Raw genomic sequence first — 15,118 nt, forward strand, 5'->3', positions numbered from 1 at the left:
TCTAATGGCTCCCTGCGTTCTTGTCTTTTCCTCTCCAAACCTTCCGTCCGTTTCCCCCTTCTGGGGTGGATGGGCGCTGTCATTGCTTCTACCTTCGAGACAGATTGATGAAAAGTCTGGACCATCGACTCCTTTCCTCTCTTTGGTTCCGTGTCTCTCTCTGGCTGTGTCCCTCTCTTTTCCTTTCTCGATTCAGTCTGTGTCTTCCTCTTTCTCTCTCGTGTGTGGATGGATGGATGCTAGGAATGCACATGTATATGATTAGATGAGGGTTATGTTTTAGGGATAGGTTAGAGGGAGAGAAAGGCTTTAGGTCGGAGTTGGTCATGGGGGAAGGGTCAAGGGTGGTGGTGGTGTTTCTTGGAATCTGAGTGCTGTGCATTCTTCGTCTCTTTCCATATGAACCCCTTCTCAGATACACCACTTGCAAGGAGTCTCTCATGTTCCGTTTCCTATCTTTTGCATTTGTGAATGCTTAGCTTCTCTGTTGTGAAGAGGTTCCATTGGATGGAAACCCATTGGTGTACTTGGTTTCCCTCTTTCCCTTACTTGAAGAGACCCATTTCTACCTCCGCCCAGCAAATGGCAAGGAGACTCTGATGTTAAGGAGCCTTTGACCTACGCTTCTTTCTAGCTATCTCATGACATCAGTCTTTAGGGTGAGGTTTTTCCCCGATATTGAGGTGGTGTGAGATCAAAACCAATAGCGTTCTTCAGATGTAGCTGTCTGGTTTTCCCATGGACATTGATTGAAGAGGCTTTCTTGTTCCCATTTGGATATTCTCCCCTTCTGTGTCAGAGATGAGTTGACCTTGGATGCCGGGGTTTGTTTCTGGACCCTCAACTTTATTCCATCGATCTGGATCTGTGTGTGTTGTTGTATTCCCAATAGCATACTGTCCTGCTGCTGCCGCTGCGGCTAAGTCACTTCAGTCGTGTCTGACTCTGCGCGACCCCATGGCCTGCAGCCTACCAGGCTCCTCCGTCCAGGGCATTTTCCAGGCAAGAGTACTGGAGTGGGTCGCCATCGCCTTCTCCGATACTCTCCTGAGGATCCTAGTTTGGTCGTCTAATTTCCTTTCACACAACCTTGGACGTCCGTATCGGGGCTTTTTCGTCGGATTGTATTGACAATTTAGGCTCTTTTCTGTTTCCGTAACCCCTTTTGCAATTCTTTGTTCGGTGCGAACATGCATTGGCATTTTGGGAGGAATAGCATCGAAGCTGTGGATTGCCTTGTGGGGCTGTGACATCATTTTCCCAATAGGAATTCTTTCAAGCCCTGAGCACAGCTTCTCTTTCCAGTGATTGGTGTGGGCTTGATCTTCTTTCTTCCATCTCTCGCCGTTTTGTGAGAACAGGTCCTTCCTTCCCTTCTGGGTTAGATGGACTCGTGGGTATCACTTCAGTGAATGGCATTGTCAGTGGGGGTGATAATTCCCTTCTCATTGGAAGACTTTGCTGTGAGTATTAGAAGTGCAAGTGATTTCTCTTCCCCTTCCTCCCTGTCCATCTCTCAGAGCCACCGGGAAACAGAGGCCTCATCCAGGGTCACACAGGCCTGAGGGAGTGCAACTAGACTGTTGTTTCTTCAGGCCCTCAGTGCTGGACATCATCCGGGATACTCTGTGTGTGTCTTCCTCAGTCTGGCGTCCCTTCAGACCTTTCCCTAGTTTTCACAGGCTTGTTGTGTTGGTGTTCTTTGTCTGTTTGGAGACACGTCCTTGAGAAGCTTTGTGTTTCCACTCATTCGTCTCGCGATGTATGACCTGTCTTTTGCTTTTGTAATGAGGTCTTTCCCACGGTAGATATCTTTGATTTTGCAAAGTCCACTGTATTCTCTGGGTTGTTTTGTGGACTGCCTTTTAGTTTTGTGTGTGAAGACTCAAAGCACGTGTCCGGTTTCTGCTCATTGTTCTTCTAGATTTGTGACAAGTTTTCATGGAAACTTTGTCTAGGGATAACTGGAAGTGAACTCGGTGTAAGGTGTCAAGTCTCCATCTCCATTCATGTCATGCCCTGCAGTTTCCAATTCCCTGTTCCTGAGTGGTTTTGGAGACCTTGTGGGAAGTTTGGTTGCATCGGAGTTTGCATTTCCACCTTGAGTAGATTCACACTGTTCTGCCCTCAGGGACACTGTCAAGGGGGAGTGAGGAGCAGCCTGCACTTGCAGCAGTGACCACACGGTGGGGCGAGTGCTGCTGTCCCCTCTGGGAGCCCCAGGCCACAGGCATCCCAGTGAGGAGCCAGCTCTGTGCTCAGCTGAAAGGAGTTTTTCTCTCAGGAGCCTCTGAGCCCTTGCCTTTGGATCACCCAGGGTGGGCATTTACTGTGACAGAAAAAAATTGCCCTGAATTCCATGGACGGAAGAGCCTGGCTGTGTAGAGTTCGTGAGTTGCCGTGAATCAGACACAACTGAGGACACAAAAACTCAATAGACTAAAACACTTTTTGGGGGTGGGGGGAGTGAAAGGGGGTGATGTGGGGTTTTTTGTCTTATATAATAGCCAAGGGAAATCTAGTTTAAACCTAAATTCACATAGATGGGAAAGGTATAGCTCTCCGTCACCCTATTAAAAAAAAAAAAAACGACTTAATTTTCTGAAAGTTTATTTAGTAGCTTCCTTGAGCAGTTCATTGTGAAGCTTTTTTTTTTTTTTTTTGTGACATTGCCTCATTAAAAAGTACGGTTTGCGTTTACTGGATAATTTTGTTCATTGGTTTGTTAGGGAATCTTGGTAATATTTGAGTTTCCTGGGGAGCATGGTCACATGACCTGGCCCTGGCCAATCGGTGCGTTCTACCTCCCTGGCCACTGTGATTGCCTCCGGACTGGGGCAGTGCCCAATCGGGGCCCAGGGCCGGGCCTCACGTTGGAAGCCAGGGGAAGACGAGCTCTCGTCCTGCTGGGGTAGGGGAAGGGGTGGGGCCGGGGGAGGTCAGGCTCCAGCAGTGGGAGGGGCTTGAGGTCCGCCTGCGGCAGTTGGTGACCTTCCTGCTCCCCTCAGGGCAGAGCCGCTGGCCTGAGAATGAGGGCGCTGCTGAGCCCAGGGGCTGGGATGGCCCGTTGCTGCTGTGGTCCCAGAGCTCCACCCGAGACCTGAGGGAGGCCGTCTGCCCGTGAGTCCTCTCCCGCTTGTCTGTCAGCTTGTTTGAAGCATGCTGGGTTTTCTGCCCAGCTGGCTAAGGGGAGTCCCTGGAAATGCAAGGGTGTGGGTTTTGGCAGACTTCAGGGAAGACATGCCAGATGAGCCTGGGAGACTCCAGCTTAATCTGGATTCAGGAGATATCTCTTCGGGCCAGCTAGTAATTGTAGGATAAGCCTAATGAGTCTTCACAGGATGAAGAGAGTAACGTGCCAAGGTAGCAATCGATGTCCTCCTTCGAGAGGATGAAGCTGGTGCTCAGAGAAGGGGGGAACTTGGCCACAGCAAGGAGGTGTGCACCCAGACAGAACCCCCAGATCCGGCCATTTGAGCTCAGGGAGGCCAGTGGTGTGGCTTGTCCCTGTGGCAGGGGCCGAGGCACGCAGCCCACCCTGATTCCTGCGGGGGCCTGACTTGGGAAGTGCCATCTGGTAGCTTTGAGACTCACCAAACCAAATTGCACTGGAGAGAGGAAGGACACCTTCCTTCATCCACCCCCCACCCCCGCCGGATTCCCACATACCCTGACCCCTTTCTCTGGATTTCGGAGCCATTTCCAGAGTCCCGCTCATATGACCTCATTCGAAGTGCACTGTGGACGAGCTGCCATGTGCAGCTGCTACCACAGCAGCCAAGGGCTTTAGCTCCCGAGTACCTCCCTTCCTTTGGAACTTGGGGGCCCTCTACTCCCCACTTGCACACCACAGACCTTTGCTGAGGATTGTGGGGACCCTCACTCAGTTTGCAGCACGTTGTAGCCATCCCTGTCCTCTCAATACCTCCCTTGCAACTCAGCTTGTGAGCTCCTTTGGAGCAGCGTGGCCCACCTGGCTGCAACGGAAGAGACACAGCTGACAGGGAAACAACAGCTTAGATCTGACAGCCGGAAAGCTCTGTCAAAAGGGACCTCCCTCTTCACACCGTAGAGGCTGTAGGAGCCGCCAGGGTTTGGGAACCAGTGCTGGGGCCAAAATGACTCCACAGCTGTTTTCCTTCCTGGGGAGGGTTCTGGCTCCAGTGGGAATGGCTCAAGTCTCCTAAGGTTCTGAAAGCCCACTGTGTGCAGATTCACGGTACACAGAGAGGAGAAGGTGGAGTCCTGCCCTGGAGGTGGGCACAGCTCACGGATGAGCCAGGCAGGCAGGCAGGCAGGCAGGGCATGAGAACACCTGAGCTGCCTTCATGAGTGAATGGTGTGGGGGCAGAGGAAGAGAAGCCGGTCTGCTCCCTCATGTGGTGCCCAGGGCAGGTTGTCCCCAGAGGAAACCCTTACGACGGTGAGGACTATCACTGCTGTTTCCCAAGGGGTTCCGTCGGTGCGTGTCTTCCCCGGAGCGGTCAGGCCGTCTCTAAAGTACACTGGCCATGGGCATTGCCTCTCCTTGGAACTTCCCATGTGTTTCTCTTTTTTATGGAACAGTGATTTTTTAGAGGGGTTCTGGGCCACAAGGTTGTTGGGTCATTTTCTAGCCTTCTGTCGTGAAGAACGCTTTCCTGGGCGTTGGGGTGGTTTGTTGTTCCAGCTCCCTTTCTTGGCTTCTTTTGGGAGCTGGTGCAACAAGAGGAGCTCAGCCTCTGCCTTCTGGCTGAGATGTCACCCTTCAAACAGCAATGCCTGCCTGGAGATAATGATGGCATTTGCCAAAAGGGCTTCGTTTGGCACATGATATCTTGAAAGGACGTACACCGTCCTTTCAGCTATCAAAGGCTAGTTCAAATGACATACAAATGAGAACTCTCCAATGGAGTCTTACAGTAGGTGGAGAGTCCGAAAAAAACTCCTTCAGTCATTTCACTGAGAGTCATTGATTGGGGACACCAAGAATATAGGAAGGAATGCAGAAAGAAAAGATGAAATTGTGTTCAGGATCGGGGGGAGGGATGAACAGGGCGTGCTTGCCTTGAATCCAGGCTTTGTTGGGGGGTGGGGCATAAAGATCGAACGGGTCTGAAACTACAAATTGGGATGGTAACACAGTATCACCAGAGTTACACAACAGTGTTCCCAAATTGCAACAATGATGAAAAAGTTTACTAATCCCAACTTAACCAAGGGAAATACAGGAAACCATACACAAAATAAAACATCACCAGAAAGGTGGAAACAAACCAAATGCAAAGCAGTTCAGGGGAAAGGAACTCCATGTCCCCTGGGGGCAGACCGAGTTGCCGGCGTCCACGGTGAGCAGACAGGGATGGAGGCTGCAGAGCCGACCGCTCCCCTGGACGTGGTGTTTCCGGCAAGGGCTCTGGGTCTCTGCCCAGAGCGGGGGCTCGTTCTTCCTGCAGGGGCGAGTGAGTCATCGTCGGCGTCTGGGTGTTGCGCGGGAGCCAGGGCAGGCTCTCCCTGCCGAGGCGGTGACTCCTCCTCTGCCTCGGGTTCTCCTGCCAAAGCCCGAGCAGGTACAGGTGCACGTGGAGGTGGAGGTTCTGGCTGAGGGGGTGGGACATAAGTGCCTGGGGCTGGGGGCCCTGCAGGCACGGAGATCCGATCTGCCCGGTGTGCTGGCCAGTACCCAGCTGGCCTGGTGTCTCTGCGAGGGCAAGTCTCGGTTCTCCATCTGGCCTCGGTGGATCCCTGGGTCCTGCACCTGGAGCCACCACCTCTGTAGGGACAGGTCTGGGAAGTAGAGCCTGGTTCCAGTTGGAGGCCAGTGCTAGAGCTGGGGGAGAAGCAAAGTTTGCCCACAGGCCAGCCTTGGCATGTGCGTATCCCGGGACAGAAAGCTTCCAAGAGATTCCCAAAGAATACCCAGGGTCGGATGTCTTTTGGGACTGAAGTGTGCAAGATGGGGGTGGGGGTGTGAGGCCAGCGCTTGCTGCAGGCCCAGCAGCATCTTTCGGGGACTCGTCCGTGTGTAGCTCAGCACCCCCTCCCCACACACTCCCGTGCACCAGCCCCAGCGTCCTCACCTCTGTGCTCTGGCGTGCTGGGCTCCAGGTCCTCCTGCTGCCTCAGAGGCCGGGGTTCTCGGGACTCTGGGTCGGAGCCGGGTGTGCTGAGCTCCGTGGCAGCCTCAGACTGGGCCGCCGGGTGTATCCTGGGCGGTGTCTCGGCAGCAGGCCTTCCCCGCCTCCGCTTCGCCCCCGGTGGGGCTGATGCCTCCGTGGGCACGCTCACCTGGAGCCTGCACTGGGCCTCACGGGCGGGGGGGTGGTGCTCCGACCCCTCCCTCCGGGAGGTGGACGGGGTGTCCCCGTCCTCGGCCTCATCACGTGGGAAGCTCTGCAACGACAGTGACCGTCAGCCAGCCGTGCTGGGAGTTTTCCGAGCTGGGCCTGGCCAGTGGAGCCGCTGCTTCTGCCTGCTCGAACTTCTCTTCCCAGAAGGGTCAGAGACGTGTGTCTGCTCAGATCCCCACCCGGGAGGAAAGAGACCCACCTGAGGGTGTGAGGTCAGCCTGGGCGGCCGGCGCTGCCCGCACTCTCCCCATCCCACCCAGCCTGCTCTCCCCTGGGGTGTGGACACAACTTGTCCGCAGGCTTCTGACCCCACCTCCGCCTGGGCTTCCTTGAGGGAGACACACCCCGAGAAACCCGCATCCACACACACAGGCAAAGGACCCGGTGTTTCCGGGTGGCATGGGAGAGGTGGCCTGGCCCCGCCTGGGGCTCCCCGTGTTACCTTTCTGTTTCTCCGGGCAAAGGGCCAGAGGCCTCTCGGGGGTGCCCTGAGCCAACGTCGACAGGGTGCCCACGCACACTGCCTGTGAGCTCTCCTGAGGCCCCGGCCTCTGGGCAGGGGCAAACAGCAGAACATCCCGGCAGCAAGTGATCTGGCTGGGGGCTCCTCTCCGCTCTGGAGGCCTGGATACCCGGGTTGCGGGTTCTGTTGGGTTCTGTTGCCGGCAGGTGACATCATTTCCTGGGGTTCGTGCTGAGGTCCCTTCCCCAAAACTTCGCAAGGGAATCTCTGGGTTTCTGACTGCTCGACCACCCCCCTTAGGCCATGTGCAGGCACAGTGACAGCCACACAGCCCAGCCCACAGCCCTGGGGAGGCCTGGGTGCAGCCAGGGCCTGAGCTCCGAGGACCCCGCTGCTCTCAGACCAGGCTCCTTCTTCTCATAAGTGGTGTGGCCCTGGACAAGCATATGCCCCTCAGGGTTTCCCCGGTCTCTCCATCTGCAGAGTGGGGGTCATTCTCCCATCTGTTTCCTAGGTCTGTCCGCCTACGAGCAGCTCCATGCCTTTCCACCTGGGGCCGATATCACGTGGAGATTGTGCGCTGAGACTTCAGAAAGAAAGACTCCATCCAGGGCTGACACAGCACAGAATGGGGCAGAACGAGGCCTGGATGCACCGTGGTACCCAGGAAAAGGCACTCCCCCTCCTGACTGTTTTGAGACCCCGCATGCAAGTTGGAGGACCGAAAGGAAGACTCGAAGGTCTCCCTCTCTGATAGAAAAGAGTAGCCAACTTTCTGGTCCTCTGTTTCCATTGAGATTCTGTTCAAGTGTCCCAGCTCGGCTTCTGCGGGTGGCTGAGCTTCTAATGGCTCCCTGCGTTCTTGTCTTTTCCTCTCCAAACCTTCCGTCCGTTTCCCCCTTCTGGGGTGGATGGGCGCTGTCATTGCTTCTACCTTCGAGACAGATTGATGAAAAGTCTGGACCATCGACTCCTTTCCTCTCTTTGGTTCCGTGTCTCTCTCTGGCTGTGTCCCTCTCTTTTCCTTTCTCAATTCAGTCTGTGTCTTCCTCTTTCTCTCTCGTGTGTGGATGGATGGATGCTAGGAATGCACATGTATATGATTAGATGAGGGTTATGTTTTAGGGATAGGTTAGAGGGAGAGAAAGGCTTTAGGTCGGAGTTGGTCATGGGGGAAGGGTCAAGGGTGGTGGTGGTGTTTCTTGGAATCTGAGTGCTGTGCATTCTTCGTCTCTTTCCATATGAACCCCTTCTCAGATACACCACTTGCAAGGAGTCTCTCATGTTCCGTTTCCTATCTTTTGCATTTGTGAATGCTTAGCTTCTCTGTTGTGAAGAGGTTCCATTGGATGGAAACCCATTGGTGTACTTGGTTTCCCTCTTTCCCTTACTTGAAGAGACCCATTTCTACCTCCGCCCAGCAAATGGCAAGGAGACTCTGATGTTAAGGAGCCTTTGACCTACGCTTCTTTCTAGCTATCTCATGACATCAGTCTTTAGGGTGAGGTTTTTCCCCGATATTGAGGTGGTGTGAGATCAAAACCAATAGCGTTCTTCAGATGTAGCTGTCTGGTTTTCCCATGGACATTGATTGAAGAGGCTTTCTTGTTCCCATTTGGATATTCTCCCCTTCTGTGTCAGAGATGAGTTGACCTTGGATGCCGGGGTTTGTTTCTGGACCCTCAACTTTATTCCATCGATCTGGATCTGTGTGTGTTGTTGTATTCCCAATAGCATACTGTCCTGCTGCTGCCGCTGCGGCTAAGTCACTTCAGTCGTGTCTGACTCTGCGCGACCCCATGGCCTGCAGCCTACCAGGCTCCTCCGTCCAGGGCATTTTCCAGGCAAGAGTACTGGAGTGGGTCGCCATCGCCTTCTCCGATACTCTCCTGAGGATCCTAGTTTGGTCGTCTAATTTCCTTTCACACAACCTTGGACGTCCGTATCGGGGCTTTTTCGTCGGATTGTATTGACAATTTAGGCTCTTTTCTGTTTCCGTAACCCCTTTTGCAATTCTTTGTTCGGTGCGAACATGCATTGGCATTTTGGGAGGAATAGCATCGAAGCTGTGGATTGCCTTGTGGGGCTGTGACAACATTTTCCCAATAGGAATTCTTTCAAGCCCTGAGCACAGCTTCTCTTTCCAGTGATTGGTGTGGGCTTGATCTTCTTTCTTCCATCTCTCGCCGTTTTGTGAGAACAGGTCCTTCCTTCCCTTCTGGGTTAGATGGACTCGTGGGTATCACTTCAGTGAATGGCATTGTCAGTGGGGGTGATAATTCCCTTCTCATTGGAAGACTTTGCTGTGAGTATTACAAGTGCAAGTGATTTCTCTTCCCCTTCCTCCCTGTCCATCTCTCAGAGCCACCGGGAAACAGAGGCCTCATCCAGGGTCACACAGGCCTGAGGGAGTGCAACTAGACTGTTGTTTCTTCAGGCCCTCAGTGCTGGACATCATCCGAGATACTCTGTGTGTGTCTTCCTCAGTCTGGCGTCCCTTCAGACCTTTCCCTAGTTTTCACAGGCTTGTTGTGTTGGTGTTCTTTGTCTGTTTGGAGACACGTCCTTGAGAAGCTTTGTGTTTCCACTCATTCGTCTCGCGATGTATGACCTGTCTTTTGCTTTTGTAATGAGGTCTTTCCCACGGTAGATATCTTTGATTTTGCAAAGTCCACTGTATTCTCTGGGTTGTTTTGTGGACTGCCTTTTAGTTTTGTGTGTGAAGACTCAAAGCACGTGTCCGGTTTCTGCTCATTGTTCTTCTAGATTTGTGACAAGTTTTCATGGAAACTTTGTCTAGGGATAACTGGAAGTGAACTCGGTGTAAGGTGTCAAGTCTCCATCTCCATTCATGTCATGCCCTGCAGTTTCCAATTCCCTGTTCCTGAGTGGTTTTGGAGACCTTGTGGGAAGTTTGGTTGCATCGGAGTTTGCATTTCCACCTTGAGTAGATTCACACTGTTCTGCCCTCAGGGACACTGTCAAGGTGGAGTGAGGAGCAGCCTGCACTTGCAGCAGTGACCACACGGTGGGGCGAGTGCTGCTGTCCCCTCTGGGAGCCCCAGGCCACAGGCATCCCAGTGAGGAGCCAGCTCTGTGCTCAGCTGAAAGGAGTTATTCTCTCAGGAGCCTCTGAGCCCTTGCCTTTGGATCACCCAGGGTGGGCATTTACTGTGACAGAAAAAAATTGCCCTGAATTCCATGGACGGAAGAGCCTGGCTGTGTAGAGTTCGTGAGTTGCCGTGAATCAGACACAACTGAGGACACAAAAACTCAATAGACTAAAACACTTTTTGGGGGTGGGGGGAGTGAAAGGGGGTGATGTGGGGTTTTTTGTCTTATATAATAGCCAAGGGAAATCTAGTTTAAACCTAAATTCACATAGATGGGAAAGGTATAGCTCTCCGTCACCCTATTAAAAAAAAAAAAAAACGACTTAATTTTCTGAAAGTTTATTTAGTAGCTTCCTTGAGCAGTTCATTGTGAAGCTTTTTTTTTTTTTTCTGTGACATTGGCCTCATTAAAAAGTACGGTTTGCGTTTACTGGATAATTTTGTTCATTGGTTTGTTAGGGAATCTTGGTAATATTTGAGTTTCCTGGGGAGCATGGTCACATGACCTGGCCCTGGCCAATCGGTGCGTTCTACCTCCCTGGCCACTGTGATTGCCTCCGGACTGGGGCAGTGCCCAATCGGGGCCCAGGGCCGGGCCTCACGTTGGAAGCCAGGGGAAGACGAGCTCTCGTCCTGCTGGGGTAGGGGAAGGGGTGGGGCCGGGGGAGGTCAGGCTCCAGCAGTGGGAGGGGCTTGAGGTCCGCCTGCGGCAGTTGGTGACCTTCCTGCTCCCCTCAGGGCAGAGCCGCCGGCCTGAGAATGAGGGCGCTGCTGAGCCCAGGGGCTGGGATGGCCCGTTGCTGCTGTGGTCCCAGAGCTCCACCCGAGACCTGAGGGAGGCCGTCTGCCCGTGAGTCCTCTCCCGCTTGTCTGTCAGCTTGTTTGAAGCATGCTGGGTTTTCTGCCCAGCTGGCTAAGGGGAGTCCCTGGAAATGCAAGGGTGTGGGTTTTGGCAGACTTCAGGGAAGACATGCCAGATGAGCCTGGGAGACTCCAGCTTAATCTGGATTCAGGAGATATCTCTTCGGGCCAGCTAGTAATTGTAGGATAAGCCTAATGAGTCTTCACAGGATGAAGAGAGTAACGTGCCAAGGTAGCAATCGATGTCCTCCTTCGAGAGGATGAAGCTGGTGCTCAGAGAAGGGGGGAACTTGGCCACAGCAAGGAGGTGTGCACCCAGACAGAACCCCCAGATCCGGCCATTTGAGCTCAGGGAGGCCAGTGGTGTGGCTTGTCCCTGTGGCAGGGGCCGAGGCACGCAGCCCACCCTGATTCCTGCGGGGGCCTGACTTGGGAAGTGCCATCTGGTAGCTTTGAGACTCACCAAACCAAATTGCACTGGAGAGGGGAAGGACACCTTCCTTCATCCACCCCCCACCCCCGCCGGATTCCCACATACCCTGACCCCTTTCTCTGGATTTCGGAGCCATTTCCAGAGTCCCGCTCATATGACCTCATTCGAAGTGCACTGTGGACGAGCTGCCATGTGCAGCTGCTACCACAGCAGCCAAGGGCTTTAGCTCCCGAGTACCTCCCTTCCTTTGGAACTTGGGGGCCCTCTACTCCCCACTTGCACACCACAGACCTTTGCTGAGGATTGTGGGGACCCTCACTCAGTTTGCAGCACGTTGTAGCCATCCCTGTCCTCTCAATACCTCCCTTGCAACTCAGCTTGTGAGCTCCTTTGGAGCAGCGTGGCCCACCTGGCTGCAACGGAAGAGACACAGCTGACAGGGAAACAACAGCTTAGATCTGACAGCCGGAAAGCTCTGTCAAAAGGGACCTCCCTCTTCACACCGTAGAGGCTGTAGGAGCCGCCAGGGTTTGGGAACCAGTGCTGGGGCCAAAATGACTCCACAGCTGTTTTCCTTCCTGGGGAGGGTTCTGGCTCCAGTGGGAATGGCTCAAGTCTCCTAAGGTTCTGAAAGCCCACTGTGTGCAGATTCACGGTACGCAGAGAGGAGAAGGTGGAGTCCTGCCCTGGAGGTGGGCACAGCTCACGGATGAGCCAGGCAGGCAGGCAGGCAGGCAGGGCATGAGAACACCTGAGCTGCCTTCATGAGTGAATGGTGTGGGGGCAGAGGAAGAGAAGCCGGTCTGCTCCCTCATGTGGTGCCCAGGGCAGGTTGTCCCCAGAGGAAACCCTTACGACGGTGAGGACTATCACTGCTGTTTCCCAAGGGGTTCCGTCGGTGCGTGTCTTCCCCGGAGCGGTCAGGCCGTCTCTAAAGTACACTGGCCATGGGCATTGCCTCTCCTTGGAACTTCCCATGTGTTTCTCTTTTTTATGGAACAGTGATTTTTTAGAGGGGTTCTGGGCCACAAGGTTGTTGGGTCATTTTCTAGCCTTCTGTCGTGAAGAACGCTTTCCTGGGCGTTGGGGTGGTTTGTTGTTCCAGCTCCCTTTCTTGGCTTCTTTTGGGAGCTGGTGCAACAAGAGGAGCTCAGCCTCTGCCTTCTGGCTGAGATGTCACCCTTCAAACAGCAATGCCTGCCTGGAGATAATGATGGCATTTGCCAAAAGGGCTTCGTTTGGCACATGATATCTTGAAAGGACGTACACCATCCTTTCAGCTATCAAAGGCTAGTTCAAATGACATACAAATGAGAACTCTCCAATGGAGTCTTACAGTAGGTGGAGAGTCCGAAAAAAACTCCTTCAGTCATTTCACTGAGAGTCATTGATTGGGGACACCAAGAATATAGGAAGGAATGCAGAAAGAAAAGATGAAATTGTGTTCAGGATCGGGGGGAGGGATGAACAGGGCGTGCTTGCCTTGAATCCAGGCTTTGTTGGGGGGTGGGGCATAAAGATCGAACGGGTCTGAAACTACAAAGTGGGATGGTAACACAGTATCACCAGAGTTACACAACAGTGTTCCCAAATTGCAACAATGATGAAAAAGTTTACTAATCCCAACTTAACCAAGAGAAATACAGGAAACCATACACAAAATAAAACATCACCAGAAAGGTGGAAACAAACCAAATGCAAAGCAGTTCAGGGGAAAGGAACTCCATGTCCCCTGGGGGCAGACCGAGTTGCCGGCGTCCACGGTGAGCAGACAGGGATGGAGGCTGCAGAGCCGACCGCTCCCCTGGACGTGGTGTTTCCGGCAAGGGCTCTGGGTCTCTGCCCAGAGCGGGGGCTCGTTCTTCCTGCAGGGGCGAGTGAGTCATCGTCGGCGTCTGGGTGTTGCGCGGGAGCCAGGGCAGGCTCTCCCTGCCGAGGCGGTGACTCCTCCTCTGCCTCGGGTTCTCCTGCCAAAGCCCGAGCAGGTACAGGTGCACGTGGAGGTGGAGGTTCTGGCTGAGGGGGTGGGACATCAGTGCCTGGGGCTGGGGGCCCTGCAGGCACGGAGATCCGATCTGCCCGGTGTGCTGGCCAGTACCCAGCTGGCCTGGTGTCTCTGCGAGGACAAGTCTCGGTTCTCCATCTGGCCTCGGTGGATCCCTGGGTCCTGCACCTGGAGCCACCACCTCTGTAGGGACAGGTCTGGGAAGTAGAGCCTGGTTCCAGTTGGAGGCCAGTGCTAGAGCTGGGGGAGAAGCAAAGTTTGCCCACAGGCCAGCCTTGGCATGTGCGTATCCCGGGACAGAAAGCTTCCAAGAGATTCCCAAAGAATACCCAGGGTCGGATGTCTTTTGGGACTGAAGTGTGCAAGATGGGGGTGGGGGTGTGAGGCCAGCGCTTGCTGCAGGCCCAGCAGCATCTTTCGGGGACTCGTCCGTGTGTAGCTCAGCACCCCCTCCCCACACACTCCCGTGCACCAGCCCCAGCGTCCTCACCTCTGTGCTCTGGCGTGCTGGGCTCCAGGTCCTCCTGCTGCCTCAGAGGCCGGGGTTCTCGGGACTCTGGGTCGGAGCCGGGTGTGCTGAGCTCCGTGGCAGCCTCAGACTGGGCCGCCGGGTGTATCCTGGGCGGTGTCTCGGCAGCAGGCCTTCCCCGCCTCCGCTTCGCCCCCGGTGGGGCTGATGCCTCCGTGGGCACGCTCACCTGGAGCCTGCACTGGGCCTCACGGGCGGGGGGGTGGTGCTCCGACCCCTCCCTCCGGGAGGTGGACGGGGTGTCCCCGTCCTCGGCCTCATCACGTGGGAAGCTCTGCAACGACAGTGACCGTCAGCCAGCCGTGCTGGGAGTTTTCCGAGCTGGGCCTGGCCAGTGGAGCCGCTGCTTCTGCCTGCTCGAACTTCTCTTCCCAGAAGGGTCAGAGACGTGTGTCTGCTCAGATCCCCACCCGGGAGGAAAGAGACCCACCTGAGGGTGTGAGGTCAGCCTGGGCGGCCGGCGCTGCCCGCACTCTCCCCATCCCACCCAGCCTGCTCTCCCCTGGGGTGTGGACACAACTTGTCCGCAGGCTTCTGACCCCACATCCGCCTGGGCTTCCTTGAGGGAGACACACCCCGAGAAACCCGCATCCACACACACAGGCAAAGGACCCGGTGTTTCCGGGTGGCATGGGAGAGGTGGCCTGGCCCCGCCTGGGGCTCCCCGTGTTACCTTTCTGTTTCTCCGGGCAAAGGGCCAGAGGCCTCTCGGGGGTGCCCTGAGCCAACGTCGACAGGGTGCCCACGCACACTGCCTGTGAGCTCTCCTGAGGCCCCGGCCTCTGGGCAGGGGCAAGCAGCAGAACATCCTGGCAGCAAGTGATCTGGCTGGGGGCTCCTCTCCGCTCTGGAGGCCTGGATACCCGGGTTGCGGGTTCTGTTGGGTTCTGTTGCCGGCAGGTGACATCATTTCCTGGGGTTCGTGCTGAGGTCCCTTCCCCAAAACTTCGCAAGGGAATCTCTGGGTTTCTGACTGCTCGACCACCCCCCTTAGGCCATGTGCAGGCACAGTGACAGCCACACAGCCCAGCCCACAGCCCTGGGGAGGCCTGGGTGCAGCCAGGGCCTGAGCTCCGAGGACCCCGCTGCTCTCAGACCAGGCTCCTTCTTCTCATAAGTGGTGTGGCCCTGGACAAGCATATGCCCCTCAGGGTTTCCCCGGTCTCTCCATCTGCAGAGTGGGGGTCATTCTCCCATCTGTTTCCTAGGTCTGTCGGCCTACGAGCAGCTCCATGCCTTTCCACCTGGGGCTGATATCACGTGGAGCTTGTGCGTTGAGACTTCAGAAAGAAAGACTCCATCCAGGGCTGACACAGCACAGAATGGGGCAGAACGAGGCCTGGATGCGCCGTGGTACCCAGGAAAAGGCACTCCCCCTCCTGACT

At 55.0% G+C, this 15,118-nt stretch overlaps 1 protein-coding gene and 1 long non-coding RNA gene across 2 annotated transcripts in view; one reads left to right on the forward strand and one right to left on the reverse strand.

Annotated features, from left to right (window-relative positions):
- Positions 1–15,118, forward strand: part of LOC145514066 (uncharacterized) — a 60,786-nt gene that overhangs the window by 19,910 nt on the left and 25,758 nt on the right. The window contains exon 2 of the long non-coding RNA XR_014059831.1: positions 10,644–10,755. This is a non-coding gene — a long non-coding RNA (uncharacterized LOC145514066). The remainder of the gene's footprint in view (positions 1–10,643; positions 10,756–15,118) is intronic.
- LOC145514059 (uncharacterized) lies at positions 12,792–14,584 on the reverse strand. Its single transcript, XM_081511136.1, has 3 exons — positions 14,407–14,584; positions 13,695–14,007; positions 12,792–13,444 (listed from the first exon to the last, which is right to left on the reverse strand). Exons 1-3 carry the CDS (start codon positions 14,539–14,541, stop codon positions 12,816–12,818), a joined length of 1,077 nt encoding a protein of 358 aa, XP_081367262.1. The 5' UTR covers positions 14,542–14,584; the 3' UTR covers positions 12,792–12,815.

Source organism: Giraffa tippelskirchi, chromosome 7 (assembly GCF_054371585.1).
Source record: "Giraffa tippelskirchi isolate mGirTip1 chromosome 7, T2T-mGirTip1v1.2.pri, whole genome shotgun sequence".
Lineage (NCBI taxonomy): Eukaryota > Metazoa > Chordata > Mammalia > Artiodactyla > Giraffidae > Giraffa > Giraffa tippelskirchi.

Coding starts and splice junctions, on each gene's coding strand:
- LOC145514059 (XM_081511136.1), bottom strand. CDS start 14,541: ATGTTCTGCTGCTTGCCCCTGCCCAGAGGCCGGGGCCTCAGGAGAGCT. Junction 14,008..14,406: donor TTGCCCGGAGAAACAGAAAG/GTAACACGGGGA, acceptor CTGTCGTTGCAG/AGCTTCCCACGTGATGAGGC. Junction 13,445..13,694: donor CAGCACGCCAGAGCACAGAG/GTGAGGACGCTG, acceptor CTTCTCCCCCAG/CTCTAGCACTGGCCTCCAAC.